The sequence below is a fragment of the Musca vetustissima genome, unplaced genomic scaffold (assembly GCF_032173495.1).
Source record: "Musca vetustissima isolate MV318-11 ecotype Yass unplaced genomic scaffold, APGP_CSIRO_Mvet_v1 utg11109, whole genome shotgun sequence".
In the NCBI taxonomy this organism is placed as follows: Eukaryota; Metazoa; Arthropoda; class Insecta; order Diptera; family Muscidae; genus Musca; species Musca vetustissima.
The window spans coordinates 153,937-168,314 of record NW_026877066.1 but is presented as its reverse complement, the minus strand read 5'-3'; the positions used below and the strand labels follow the sequence as shown (position 1 = coordinate 168,314).

At 34.7% G+C, this 14,378-nt stretch overlaps 1 protein-coding gene across 1 annotated transcript; it reads right to left on the bottom strand.

Moving 5' to 3' along the window:
* Window positions 1–3,597: 3,597 nt before the first annotated feature.
* On the bottom strand, window positions 3,598–9,873 carry LOC133321601 (long-chain-fatty-acid--CoA ligase-like). The gene is made up of 4 exons (XM_061530686.1): window positions 9,774–9,873; window positions 9,506–9,710; window positions 4,651–4,770; window positions 3,598–4,588 (listed from the first exon to the last, which is right to left on the bottom strand). Exons 1-4 carry the CDS (start codon window positions 9,832–9,834, stop codon window positions 3,598–3,600), a joined length of 1,377 nt encoding a protein of 458 aa, XP_061386670.1. The 5' UTR covers window positions 9,835–9,873.
* Between the last annotated feature and the right edge of the window lie 4,505 nt (window positions 9,874–14,378).

Here is a 14,378-nt window from a genome sequence, read left to right as displayed (position 1 = left end):
CAACAATATCACCAGCTTTTATATCCCTATCAACTAAGTTCATTGCCAATGACATACTATGATCGAGAAAAAAATTTAAAATTTGTATTATTTTCCATTGTCATTTATTATTGCCCATTGTCATTTCTGAGCTATAGACTTCCTTGGTTTTGGGTCCCGACCAAATTTTCTCCTCTTCATTGTATACTGTTCCGGCTAAGTCAGACATTTTGTTCTATTTACTAACAGTAAATCACAGTCTCACAAATATTCGAAATTTAACTCTCAATAGATAATGACAGAGGGAGAGATAGTTAAATTTCGAAACTTACCACTTATCTCGTTTTGGTCATATCTATGATCTAGTTATGGTATATGGACAACAGGTGGAATACTTTTCTATGAAACCAATTTCTTTTCCTATAATCACAAAACAAAATAAAAACTTTTACAAATCTGAATCTTATCGCACTGACCCATCATAGTTCGTTGGTGTTCTCGCGATAAGCACAATTCGCTATAATAAATTAAATTAATTAAATATTAATTAATAATTAAATTAAATTATTTTGAAATTATTTGCGATAGTACGAATTTAGTTTTTGTTTACATTTTTTTCTTTTTGGTCATTGATAAGATTCTATTTTCAAGAAATAATCTATGCTTAACTTTTGGGGGGATCAACTATCATGTGAATGCGATAAACTATTCGGGATAGTTTTATGTAATGTTCACGAAAAACATGAAACTATCGGGTATGTTCTGGAACACACGCTGAGTTTTTTACACTTCACACATACACTTCCCCTCTGAAGTTACCACCTGTTCTGCTACTCACATGAATTGAAATTTTCTGCACAACAACAACAAAATAAAAGTCAACATGGTACTTTGCGGAAATAGTGTTGTTGATTGCTTTAAGAGGAACATTTGGTAACCCTATCTTGTACGATCCTATTTCAAATCAGCTGTTTGTGTCAAGTGTGAGATTCATTCGGAAACCCTTAGCATTTATTTACAATTGATTTCTAATGGCGTTTGATCTTAATTTTAAATAAATTATACGCAATAATAAAATATTAAATTATCATCATTTGCATTTTTATTTAAAAAAATATTCTTTTATAAAAAACATGAATACGCCCGACTCTCACTATGAAAATGTAAGTGTAAAGAATTCACTTCAAAATGGTGTAAAGTGTGTTACAGAACAGCTCTACGTGTGTTCGATACACTTCTAAGATTTGCCGATCTCTAAGAGTGGATTTTTCAAGAATATTTTCTCAAAGGCTTGCTTACCCCAACCGTTGATTTAATAAAAAATGGCTAGCAAATATCCAAGCGTATATTTGAAAAGAATATTTTTTGGAGGATTAACAGACTTTCAAAAAATATTTCTAAAAGGGATATCAGATGGCTAAGCTTGGATTTTTTAAAGTATATTTTCTCCAAAATTAGCTGACTCCCAAACGTGGATTTTTTAAAGAATATTTTTTTTTCAATGACCAGCAGGTCTCCAATCTATAATTTTTCCAAGGACAAGCAGATCACCTAACATGGATATTAACAAATATTTTTAGGGGTTATCAGACCTCCAAGCACGGATTTTTTTAAAGAATATTTCCACAAACATTAGCAATTGACCAAGTGTAGGTTTTCTAAAGCATTCTTTCAAGTAGTTGCTCTAAGATTGACAAATCTTCTAGACTTAAAAGGATATTTTTTCAAAGACTAGCAGACCACCAAAAGTGGATTTTTTACAGAATATTTTCTCAAAGAATAGCAGATCTCATTGCGTGGATTTTCCAAGGTCTAGCAGACCTCCAAATGTGGATTATCTAAATATATTTTTTAAGGACTAGCAGACCTCAGATGAAGATCTCTAAGAGCTGATTTTCTAAATAATATTTTCTCAAAGATTAGCAGACATCCCATTGTAGATTTTTTTTAAAAATTATGCTTACCATATGGTGCCCAATCTTGTACCTTGGATTTGTATACCCTTCACCACTCTGTGGTACAGGGTATTATGTCTATGTGCATATGTTTGTAACAGGCAAAAGGAAACGAGGTAGGCCCATGGTTCACTTTGAGAATATGCATAGAATTACTTTCTGAGTCGATTTATGCATGTCCGTCCGTCCATGTATTTTTGTGAGCAAAGTACAGGTCGCATTTATGATCCGATTTGGATGAAATTTGGCACAGCCCATTTGTTTGGCCCAGGGACGAACCCTATTGAAATTGAAGAAAATTGGTTCAGATTTAGATATAGCTCCCATATACAGTTCCGTCCGATTTTAGGTAAATTGTGCAACAAACTTTTTGTCCGATTGAGACAAAATTTTGCACAGGCTACTGAATAAGTCCTGTTTGATATTTATGAAGTTTTGTTGAAATCGGTTTAGATTTAGATATAGCTCCCTTATTTAGTTTCTTCCGATTTTTGGTAAATTTTGCACCAAACTTTCCATAATTTTTTCGATTGAGACAAAATTTTGCAGAGCGTATTAAAATAAAATAGTATTAAATTTTGTGAAAATCGGTTCAAATTTGGATACATCTCCCCAATACCGATTTTTTTGGTAAATGGTGCACTAAATTCCCAAGGATTGTCCGATTGATAAAAAATTTTGCACAACGTATTGAGATAGGTCCTTATTAGTGTATACGACGTTTTGTGAAAATCGGTTCAGATTTAGATATTTTTCAAAGGCTATCATCGCCATAAGCGAGGATTTTTCAAACATGGGCCTCCAAACATGTATTTAATAAAGAATATTTTTGTCAAGAACTAGTAGGTTTTCCAATGAATATTTGAAGCCGACTCTTCATATCTGTCAGACTTGCCATCACGAAGTAAAAATCTCAATGATGAATTTTTAAATACATTTTCTGCGTTTTGGTATGGTCCCAACAATATAAATATGGATGCACTTTTGGAGTAGCCCCGTTAAAAAACTAAAAAAAACTCTTTCTTATTCGGTATTGTCGGTCCATGTTTTATTATAGCCTATATAGCCCATTGGGAGTACCGAAATTTCAATCGAATTGGCTGCGATTTTATATTTCTGGTTATAAGTTTTCTAACCAAAAATTACCAACATCGGTTCATAAGGTATAGTCCCAAAAAAATTATATATTTAAATAATGTCAAACGTGTTTTCAACTTCAAGTCCATGCTATATGAAAAGTCTCCCCCTACAAATGTTACGCATCCTTTTCGATATCTTCAAGGATCTAGCCAAGTTTTCAATCTGAATGTCTGTAGTTTAATATCCAATACAAAGTTACCAATGCATAGACCCATATTAATGTCCCATCTAATGGGAGGTTTTATCAAGGTCCATCCCAAGCCTGGATTTTTAAAAATATTTTTTCCAAGCCGATCCCAAACATAGATTTTTTAAAGAATAATTTTTTCAATGTCTATCCCAAGCGTGGATTTTTTAAAGAATGAAAAATACGATTTGGAATCTACACACCTATCAAAGATATTGTCCTGAAACAAAACTAAGAAAGTTTCTTGAAAATTTTTGATATCCTTACAACTATTATTTAAGGTATTTTATATATTTCTTGTCTTATTCATATATATCTATAATCATTAATATAAAATTATTTTACATTGTTTCTAATTTCCATTATTAATTCTAAAACTTTACTCCTCTTTATCTTTCCCGATCCAGTTTTCGGTAGGCTCTCAATAAAATAAACACCATCAGTTATGTGATACATACTACCCATATGGGCTTTAACATGTTCCACAACATCCCTTGTCGATAATTTTAATCCTTCTACCGTCTTATTGCGTACCACAGCACATCCGATTAAATTGGCCGCCACTAAATCCGGTATTCCAACAATACATGTTTCAGCAATACCAGGCAAACGGTAAATCACATCCTCAATCATCGGTGGATAAATTTGAAAATTATTTGATTTAAAGACATCATTATCGCGTGAGCAAACATGTAGAAAACCCTCGGTATCGAAAAATCCAATATCTCCCGTTTGAAGCCAATCGTGTTTAAGAGCTTTCTTTGTGGCTTCGGGGTTTTTAAAATAACCCTTCCATGGGTATGGTGTCCAAATGCAAATTTCTCCATGTTCCATGGCACCCAAACGTTGACCCTTTTTATCACAAATTTGCACCCTTGTATTGGGTAACAATTTACCCTCAGTCCCCTCTAAACCATCTGCCACATAATATAAATTACTGCTAAGTATACCGGATAATTCGGTCATGCCATAGACCACATTGAAGCCAGGTCTTCGTGTATTACACGCCAATATGCCATTCATTTTCTCCTGTACAGCCAGTGGGATTTTTGATCCAGCCACCAGGAGGGTATCAATTGAGGCCAGTGCCCTTTGAATGTGTTCGATATCCTTATACATACACAATTCCGCCATATACGTACCACTTGCAAAGAAATGTGTTATTTTATGGCGTTCAATTAAGCCGAGAAAATAATCGGTGGTAAAAGATCGCGATGTAATTACACGCAAACAACCGCTGGTGAGAGAGGAGAGCATCATCAAAATTCCCGATATCCAATACATGGTACTGAAGGTTGAAATGATCGAATCACTTTTCAGGGTTAAACTGAAAAGGAATTGATTGATTCCAGAGCAAGATTGATACCATTGAGGAAAACGTATACTTACCACACTTTTTGATTTAGTAAAGAGCGATGCGAACACATAACACCTTTGGGAGTACCTGTTGTACCAGAGGAACACATGATCAACGCGATGTCATCTCCGTTGAGATCATGACAGCCATATCTCAAAAGATGGAGAAAAATAAAAAATATGTGTTTGAAATTATTTGAGAGAAAATTAAATAAAAGAATATATTTCTAAGATGCTTCAAGTGACGATTTATTAAGATGTGTTAAAGGGCCTATCAACGCGAATTTTAAACGATATGCGCTGATTTTTTAAGATCATTTTTTTGGGGACTATCACCACTATTACCCTGGAATTAAAACAAAAAAAAACTATTTCTTTTAATAAACCAAGTCTTCATAAGATGGATTTTTAAAAACCTTCCATAGATAAGTGTGGACTTTCTTTGGACGTTTTCTAGTAGGAGTACATTTTTCAAGGACCTTCTCTGTATTAACGTGGATTTTTAATATGTTTTTAATGGAACTACTCTATATTAGGGTGGATTAAAAAGAAAATCATAAACCTTCTCTATATAAGCATCGATTTTTTCAAAGAATCTTTTCTATATATATATATTTAAAAAAATTCAAGGACCTTCACCACTCAAATGATCCACTTTTCAAGGACTTTCAAAAGATTATTTAAAGAATATATTTTTTCAATGTCTTTCACAAGCATTATTTTTAACGGTCCATTCCAAACACGGATTAAAAAAAAAAGTTCTACCCTATGTGTGGATTTCTTAAAAAAAATATTTCTAAGCCAAGTTTGTTTTTTTAACTATTTTTAATGTCTACCCCAGCCCGGATATTTTAGGTCTGCCAAAAGCGTGGTTTTTTATACCCTTCACCACACTGTGGTACAGGGTATTATGTATTTGTGCATATGTTTGTAACAGGCAAAAATAATCGAGATAGACCCATGGTTGCTTTTGAGAATATGCATAGAATCACTTTCTGAGTCGATGTATGCATGTCCGTCTGTCCGTCCGTCCATGTATTTTTGTTAACAAAGTACAGGTCGCATTTATGATCCGATTCGGATGAAATTTGGCACAGGTCACTTAATTGGCCCAATGACGAACCATATTGAAATTGGAGAAAATCGGTCCACGTTTAGACATAGATCCCATGTAAGGGTACCCCCCAATTTTCGGTATTTTGAGGTTATTTAGCACGTTTTCGCTGAAATTTGGTACTTTGAGCTCTTATTGGATAGTCCCCATATAAGGGTAGCCCCAATATTTTGGGGGTTTTGATCGCATTTTTGGACCGAATTCGCTGAAATTTTGTACTTTGAGTTCTTATTGGGTAGCAAATCTCCCTACTAAAAATTATAATTATAGGTCAATTTTTTCGGATAGTCCCCATATAAGGGTACCCACAATTTTCGGTATATTGGGGTTCTTGAGCTCGCTTTATAACTAAAAAACGAGAAATTTGTACATTGGGTTCTTATTGGGTACCAAATTACTCCACTAAAAATTATAAATATAAGTCCAGTTTTTCTGGTAGTCCCCATATAAGGGTACCCCCAAATTTTTGGTATTTTGGGGGTTCTGATCGTATTTTTCGACCGAATTGACTGTAATTTAGTACGTCGAGTTCTTATTAGGTAGCAAATCTCTCCACTATAAATTATAAATTTAGGTCATATTATTCGGGTAACCCCCATATAAGGGTACCCCCAATTTTCGGTATTTTGGGGTTCTTGAGCGCGTTTTTCAACCAAATTCTTTGTAATTTGGTTTTTTATACCCTTTACCACACTGTGGTACAATGTATTATGTCTTTGTGCAAATGTTTGTAACAGGCAAAAGGAATCAGGATAGACCCATGGTTCCTTTTGAGAATATGCATATAATCACTTTTTAAGTCGATTTATGCATGTCCGTCCGCCGTCTGTCCATGTTAAATTATAAACAAAGTACAGGTCGCATTTATTATCCGAATTGGATGAAATTTGGCATACGTCACTTATTTGGCCCAAGGACGAACCCTATTGAAATTGGGAAAAATCGGTTCAGATTTAGATATAGCTCCCATATATATTTTCGTCCGATTTAAGGTAAATGGTGCACCAAAGTCCCTATATATCTTTCGATTTGCACGAAATTTTGTACAGGGTACTGAATAAAGTCTTGAATGATGTGTGTTATGTTTCGTGAAAATCAAAAATGCGACGTCTGTTAAGATTCATCTGTTGGATTTACCCAAAGTGGTAAAGGGTATCATATAGTCGACCCCGTCCGACTTTACCACTTTCCTTACTGGTTTAAAGAATATATTTTCAAGGACTATCCCATGTGTGGATTTTTTAAAGAATATTTGTTTCAAATTCTATTCAAAGCAAGAATTTTCTTAAGAATAGGGTTTCACTTTCTATCCCAAGTTTGGATTTTTTATAAATATTTTTAAGGTTTACCCGAATCCTGGATGTTTTAAAAAATATTTTTAAGGTCTATCCCAAGCCTGGATCTTTAAAAAAAATCATTTTTAAGTTCTATCTTAAGTCTGATTTTTTTAAAAAGCTCCCAAGTGTAGATTTTTAACAATATATTTAAGGCCTACCCTAAGCTTGGATTTTTAAACAATATTTTTAAGGCTTATCTCGTTTCTGGATCTTAAAAATATTTTTCAATTCTATCCCAAGACTGGAATGTTTAAAAAAAATATTTTTTTAAGGTCCATCTCCAGCTTGGGTTTTTAAAGATTTTTTTTTAATTGTTTATACCAAGCATGGATTTTTTAAAGAATATTTTTTCAATGTCTCTCATAAACGTCGATTTTGTAAAGTAAAATGTTTCAGGATCAATATCAAGCGTGAATTTGTAAAAAATATACTTTCTAGATCCATTCCAAGCGTGGATATTTAAAGAATATTTTTTCAAGGCCTATCCCAAGCGTTGTTTATTACAGAAAATTGTTAAGGATCTACCCCAAGGCTTGATTTTTTAAAAACTATTTATACCCTACACAACTATGTTGTCAGGGTATTATAGCTTTGTGCAGCCCGAAAAGTTTGTAACGCCGCGAAATATTGGTCCTAGACCCACCTTTAAGTATACCGATCGTCATATCTCGACTAGCTGAGTCGATCTAGATGTGTGTCCGTCCGTCTGTCTGTCCATTATAATTTGTAAACACGATACAGGCCGCAGTTATGGACTAATCTTTATGAAATTTTGCATGTAGGATGTGTTCCTGCCAATGAAGACCCCTATTGTTTTTGGGAGATATCGGTTAATATTTAGGGGATGAAATGGACCAAATACTAAATTTTTGTCGGTTTTTCTGGTCGTTCCAGAGGCCACAATAATGGCACGAACATCGTGAAATTTTGCATAGAGAAGGGGATCGGGCCAAAGTATAAGCATGCCTATTTTGATAAAGATCGGTCAATATTTAGCGGGTCAAATGAACCCTGACGTTTGTATGAAAAAATACAAAATTTGTAGTCTATAGCGTATATAATTAATACTGAAGGAGCCGAGTAGTTGATAGTATATCCAAGAGGAGTGGTTGGACTTTAAATTAATACAAATTATATTGCTGTATGTGCTCGGATGTGGGAGTTACACCTAAATATTTTTTTAGGTATCTCCTTATTTGTATATTATTTAGTAACCCATTATCACTCTAGAGAGCGGAATTATAGCGCAAATCGCTTTGAAATGTTCCATGAGGTTCCAGTTATGGTCAAGGACAACGCCTATAATTTTCGGTGATGATCAGATAATAATTTTGGAATGAAGTGTGCCGAAAACTGAATTTTTTGTGTTATTTTCGAGTCGATCTATAGACAAAAATGAAAGCCGAACATCACAACACAACCCACGGTGAAGGGAATATGGACAATATATGTACAGAATACTCGTAATATTCTGAAAATATGTCAGTGTGAGGAAGAGGTGCTGTTTACCTCTAATCGAGCAAGAGGGTGCAAATATCACGAAATATTGCCCAGGCTCGGAATAAACATCCGCAGAAAATTTGAGTTCCGTGGTAGTTGTGTAGGGTATCGTATGGTCGGCCCCCTCCGACTATACTGCTCCGCTCACTGGTTAAGTTCTATCTTAAGTCTGGATTTTTAAAAAGCTCCCAAGCGTAGATTTTTAACAATATTTTTTAAGGTTCTGGATTCTATTAAAAAATTTTAAAAAATATTTTTTCAAGGTCCATCCCCAGCGTGGGTTTTCAAAGAATATTTTTTTAATGTTTATACCAAGCGTGGATTTTTTAAAGAATATTTTTCCAAGGCCTATCCCAAGTGTTGTTTATTACAGAATTTTTTTTACGATCTATACCAAAGCTTGATTTTTTAAAAACTATTTTTCAATGCCTCTCATTAGCGTGATAATATACCTGATACAGATACACAAGTTGGAACATTCGAAATAGACCTTTGAACACGGACAGGACTACATAAAAATATTTTTCAATTCTAAAAATGTCCAGGTAAGTGGTCTTATGTCCACCACATTAAACCAGGAATTTAGTGATGCAGATTCTTTATATGAGGACTACACAAGGACCTGTAGAGACAATTTTCAGCAAATAAGTTTTATCCCACCAAGAACATGGAATGCCAAATTGGACGAAAAATGAGCATCGAAAATATGGCTTAAACCTTTAAAATACTGAAAATGAAACAGAATCGTAAAATGGAGGCTGGCCGACGAATATTTTATGGAGTTGCAAAAGTTATGACAATTTTAGTATACACAACACCTTTTGGTGCAGGATATACAAACCCATGTTTGTAGCTTCTTTTACAAATACTCTTTACCAAATCCACACCTATAATTGCGGTAGACCTTCGAAAACTTCACCCTTATAACTTTACTCACCTAAAATCACTTTTAATCTGTGACTTCTCAATTTTCAGCAAATCCTCGATATGGCCCACCCCTTGCAATCTCTCATCATCGTTCATTATGAAAATCTTTGCCTCTAATTGCAATTCACGATTAATATCCTGGGCAATTGGATAATTTGACACTTCGCAGAATAGAATTTTTGGACGGGTTACCTTATAGATAACCGAAACGCTGTCTAAAAGAATATAAACTCATAAGGGATGTTCTCACAAAAAATAATAACAAAAATAATTTTTACCTTTATCAAAACCCGGATACAGGGCATTTACTGGCGTGCCAGCCAAAAACGAAGCCACCATGAGTGATGTAACCTGTGTCCAATTGTTGGCAAAGAGGCCAATAATGTCGCCTTTTCTTAAACCCAAATTCCATAGGTGATTAGTCAAGACCAGCGAATTGTGCAACAATTCTCCACATGTCATTTGAACACCACTAACATCATGAATTTGTATCAGCTTCCCTGCCGATTGTTTGGAGAGTACCTCAAAGATGACTTCACCCAGTGTTATGCTGTCACTGTAGATCTCCTTGCACTTTGGTCCTGACCAAATTTTTTCCTTGGCATCGTAGTAGGTGGCGGTTAGTGGATGCATTCGATCCTCCATTGACTTTTGATGTTCAACAAATGTTCAGAAAAAAAAACTGAATATTTTATTGCTGTTGCTTCTAAATTCATATCCGCCTTTTATAAACCTGGGAAATTTAGTGTTGCATGCATGTCACTGCCTTGTTATGACTTTGACAATGTCAGTTAATAAAGGTTATTAAGTGTCAATTTTATATTTAAATTACTGTTACATTTGTCAATATAAAACAGGAAAAAATAACGTTTTGCTACAACATTGTTTGAACTTATTAACTAAGAATTTACAATTTAATAGAGCACGCTCACATTTATGATGGGTTGTCGAACAAATTAGCAAATTTGTTGAAAAAAAAAAACATTAAACTGTCATGCAATGCAATCAATCGAATTCTGAATAAATTCGAATATGGGAGGTAAGAATAATAGAATGGTTTAATTATAGTCTCCGCCATAACTACGAATCGGTCAGTAGCACTCCATAGGATTCGCACAAGAGAGAAATTATTCCAGAGCAGTTTTAAATATAACAGCTTGTATAGCTAGTTTTATCCAGACCAGAGTTTAAATCTTACTAGTTTAGGCACTCCGTTGTAGCTTGAGCCTCATATTTACGCCGGTTCTCGTTCGAGAGTCTGTATTTGAATTCGTAATTTATATGGTTAAATACAAAGAATTAGACCGATATGTATTTATACCCTTCACCACATTGTGGTACAGGGTATTATGTCTTTGTGCATATGTTTGTAACAGGCAAAAATAATCGACATAGACCCATGGTTCCTTTTGAGAATATGCATAGAATCACTTTCTGAGTCGATTTACGCATGTTCGTCTGTCCGTCCGTCTGTCCATGTTAAATTGTAAACAAAGTACAGGTCACATTTATGATTCGAATTGGCTGAAATTTGGCACAGGTCACTTAATTGGCCCAAGGACGAACCCTATCGAAATTGGAGAAAATTGGTCCACGTTTAGGCATAGCTCCCATATAAGGTTACCCCCAAATTTTTGGTATTTGGAGGTTCTTGAGCGCGTTTTTAACTGAATTCGCTGAAATTTGGTACTTTGAGTTCTTATTGGGTAGCAAGTCTCCCTACCAAAAATTATAAATAAAGGTCCATTTTTTCTGGGTACCCTCAATTTTCGGTATTTTCGGGTTCTTGAGCTCGTTTTATAACTGAATTCTCTGAAATTTTGTACATTGGGTTCTTATTGGGTACCAAATTACTCCACTAAAAATTATAAATATAGGTCCAGTTTTTCTGGTAGTCCCCATAAACGGTACCCCCAAAATTTTGGTATTTTGGGGGTAATTTAGTACGTCGACTTCTTATTAGGTAGCAAATCTCTCCACTATAAATTATAAATATTGGAAAATTTTTTCTGGTAGCCCCCATATAAGGGTACCCCCCAATTTTCGGTATTTTGAGGTTCTTGAACCAAATTATTTTTATACCCTTCACCACACTGTGGTACAGGGTATTATGTCTGTGTGCATATGTTTGTAACATACAAAAGGAAACGAGATAGACACATGGTTCCTTTTGAGAATATGCATAAAATCACTTTTTGAGTCGATTTAAACACGAAATTTGCACAGCGTAACAAATTAGTTCTAGAATGATGTGTGTTAAGTTTCCTGAAAATCGGTTCAGATTTATATATAGCTCTCATATATATTTTCGTCCGATTTAATGTAAATGGTGCACCAAATTCCCTATATATCTTTCGATTTGCACGAAATTTGGCACAGCGTAATGAATTATCTCTAGAATGATGTGTGTTAAGTTTCCTGAAAATCGGTTCAAATTTAGATATTGATCTCATATATATTTTCGTCCGATTTAAGGTAATATATCTCTCGATTTGCACTAAATTTGGCTCAGCGTAATGAATTATCTCTAGGGTGATGTGTGTTAGGTTACCTGAAAATCGGTTCGGATTTAGATATCCGGTTCGGATATAGATGGTGCACCAAAGTCCCTTAATACCTTTCGGTTTGCACTAAATTTGGCACAGCGTAATAAATTAGATCTAGATATGTGTTAAGTTTCCTGAAATTGTTTCAGATTTAGATATAGCTTCTATATCTGAACAAATGAGAAATTTAGTATAGGTTGCAGAATGGCATGTTTATGGATCGATTTGCATGTTAGTGGTCCTTCAAAAATTCGACGTCTGTTATGATTCATCGGTTGAATATACCAAAAGTGGTGAAGGGTACCGATTTAGGTTTATCTGGATGACCTCAATTAATTGTCCAACAATAAATAATTTTCTTGGTAGTCTGTCATCTTCTCCTCGGCTTGGTTGCTAGATGTTTTTCCCTCGTTGCTTTTTTGGGGCTTTCTTCTCTCCAATCCTTGCCTTCCCAATCTAGGCAAGGATTGGACACGAAGAGCGCCCTACCCTCAATCTTAGCCAGAAATGCCATTGAAGCCCATCGCCTGGAGAGCGCCCTCTTCGTTATCCTCTCTGTTGTTCTTCACCAGCAATGTTTTTTTTCTGCAGAGCGAAGACATCGAACATGCTTTCTGTCGTGAAATCTCTGCTCCAACTTCTATCAAAGCTTGAGTTTCATTGTCTCGCTTATGGGGGTCAATGCTTGCCACTAAATTCCTCAGGGCTTCAATGCTATTTGAGGGCTCAAATTGAAGCATTAAGTAATCCCTCTTGAATTTTTCAGCTGTCCAGATCGCTGAAGTGCCCTACTTCCAACAGGTGTTTTTTAATCTTGCTAGCACAGTGCCTGGTACATCGTATGCGGAAGGGAATAAAAAATAAATAAATAATATTTCATATGGAAATTGTGAATACTGTATAATTTCTTGTACTATAATTCCGAATTCGACCTCTATTACTACATCTAATATCAAGTTTATTACCATTTAGTACTCTTCATACACATAAGCATTATTTTGCGAAATCTCAGTCTTTTATCCATTATACAGATTCAAAAGTGATCAGAATACCTACAGGTTCCACAGTTAGGTCCATTCAGTACTTTTCGAACACATAAGTACTGATTTTCAAGACTACCTCCATATATCACTAAATTTAGTAGTTCCAGTTAGTACTTTTACACTCATAAGTATGAATTTCTAAAACTACATCAATACTATCTTCTAACAGTAATGATTAACCCACCAAAGTCCAAATTGAACCAAATTTAGTACTTTTCGTACTCATAAACACGAATTTCTAAAACTACCTTAATCCTCCTTTTAAATAGTAATCGTAAGTCCAATTTTAAAAATTTCATCTGTTCACCAAAATCCAAATTGTACCAGGGGTACTTTTGGTACCCATATTCCAAAACTATCTCAATCCTACACTCCGACATTAATCTTAGTTGCAACTTTCTGTATTCCACTTCTACCCGTTCTCCAAAGTCCAAATTGTACTAAATTTTCTACTTTTGATACCCATATGTACGAATTTCCAAAACTACCTCAGTCATGCATTCCAATAATAATCTTAGGTATAATGTTAAATATTCAAGCTCTATCCGTTCGCCAAGTTTTCATACTTAATAGTTCGAATTTCTGTACCCTAACAGTAATTTTAATTCCAAAAATAAGTCTCCCATCTCTATCCGTTCACTCCAATTTAAATTCTACCAAGTTTAGTACCATTAATATCCATAATTACGAATTTTCAAACTACATCAATATCTCAATCCTGCACTCCAACAGTTATTTTAATTCTAAACTTCAGGATTCCAGCCCCATCCGTCCATCGTTCAAATTTAGTACCATTTTGTGCTTTTCGTACCCATAAGTAAGACTTTTTTATACCCTCTACCATAGTATGGAGGGTATATTAATTTTGTCATTCCGTTTGTAACTCATCGAAATATGCATTTCCGACCCTATAAAGTGATCAGGGTAAAATTCTAAGACGATCTAGCCATGTCCGTCCGTACGCCCGTCTGTTGAATTAACGCTATCTTCTGAAGGAATTGAGATAGGGAGCTGAAATTTTGCATAGGGTTGTCTTTTGTCTGCAGGCACAAAAAATTATAAGTAAAGGTCCATATTTTCTGGTAGCCCCCATATAACGGTACCTCCTAAGTATTTTGAGGGTTTTGGTCGTATTTTTCCACCGAATTGGTTGTAATTTATTATTTGAAGTTCTTTATAGGTACCAAACCTCTCTACAAAAAAATATGTATATAGGTCTATTTTTTCCGATAGCTCCCATATAAGGGTACCCCCAATTTTCGGTATTTTGGGGTTCTTGAGCGCGTTCTTTAAC

Excerpts from the sequence above, each read along its gene's own strand:
- LOC133321601 (XM_061530686.1), bottom strand. The coding sequence starts at position 9,834 with ATGGTGGCTTCGTTTTTGGCTGGCACGCCAGTAAATGCCCTGTATCCG. Across the intron at positions 9,711-9,773 it reads GTATCCGGGTTTTGATAAAG|ACAGCGTTTCGGTTATCTAT; the intron begins GTAAAAATTATT and ends ATATTCTTTTAG. Across the intron at positions 4,771-9,505 it reads CAGATTAAAAGTGATTTTAG|ATATGGCTGTCATGATCTCA; the intron begins GTGAGTAAAGTT and ends CCATCTTTTGAG.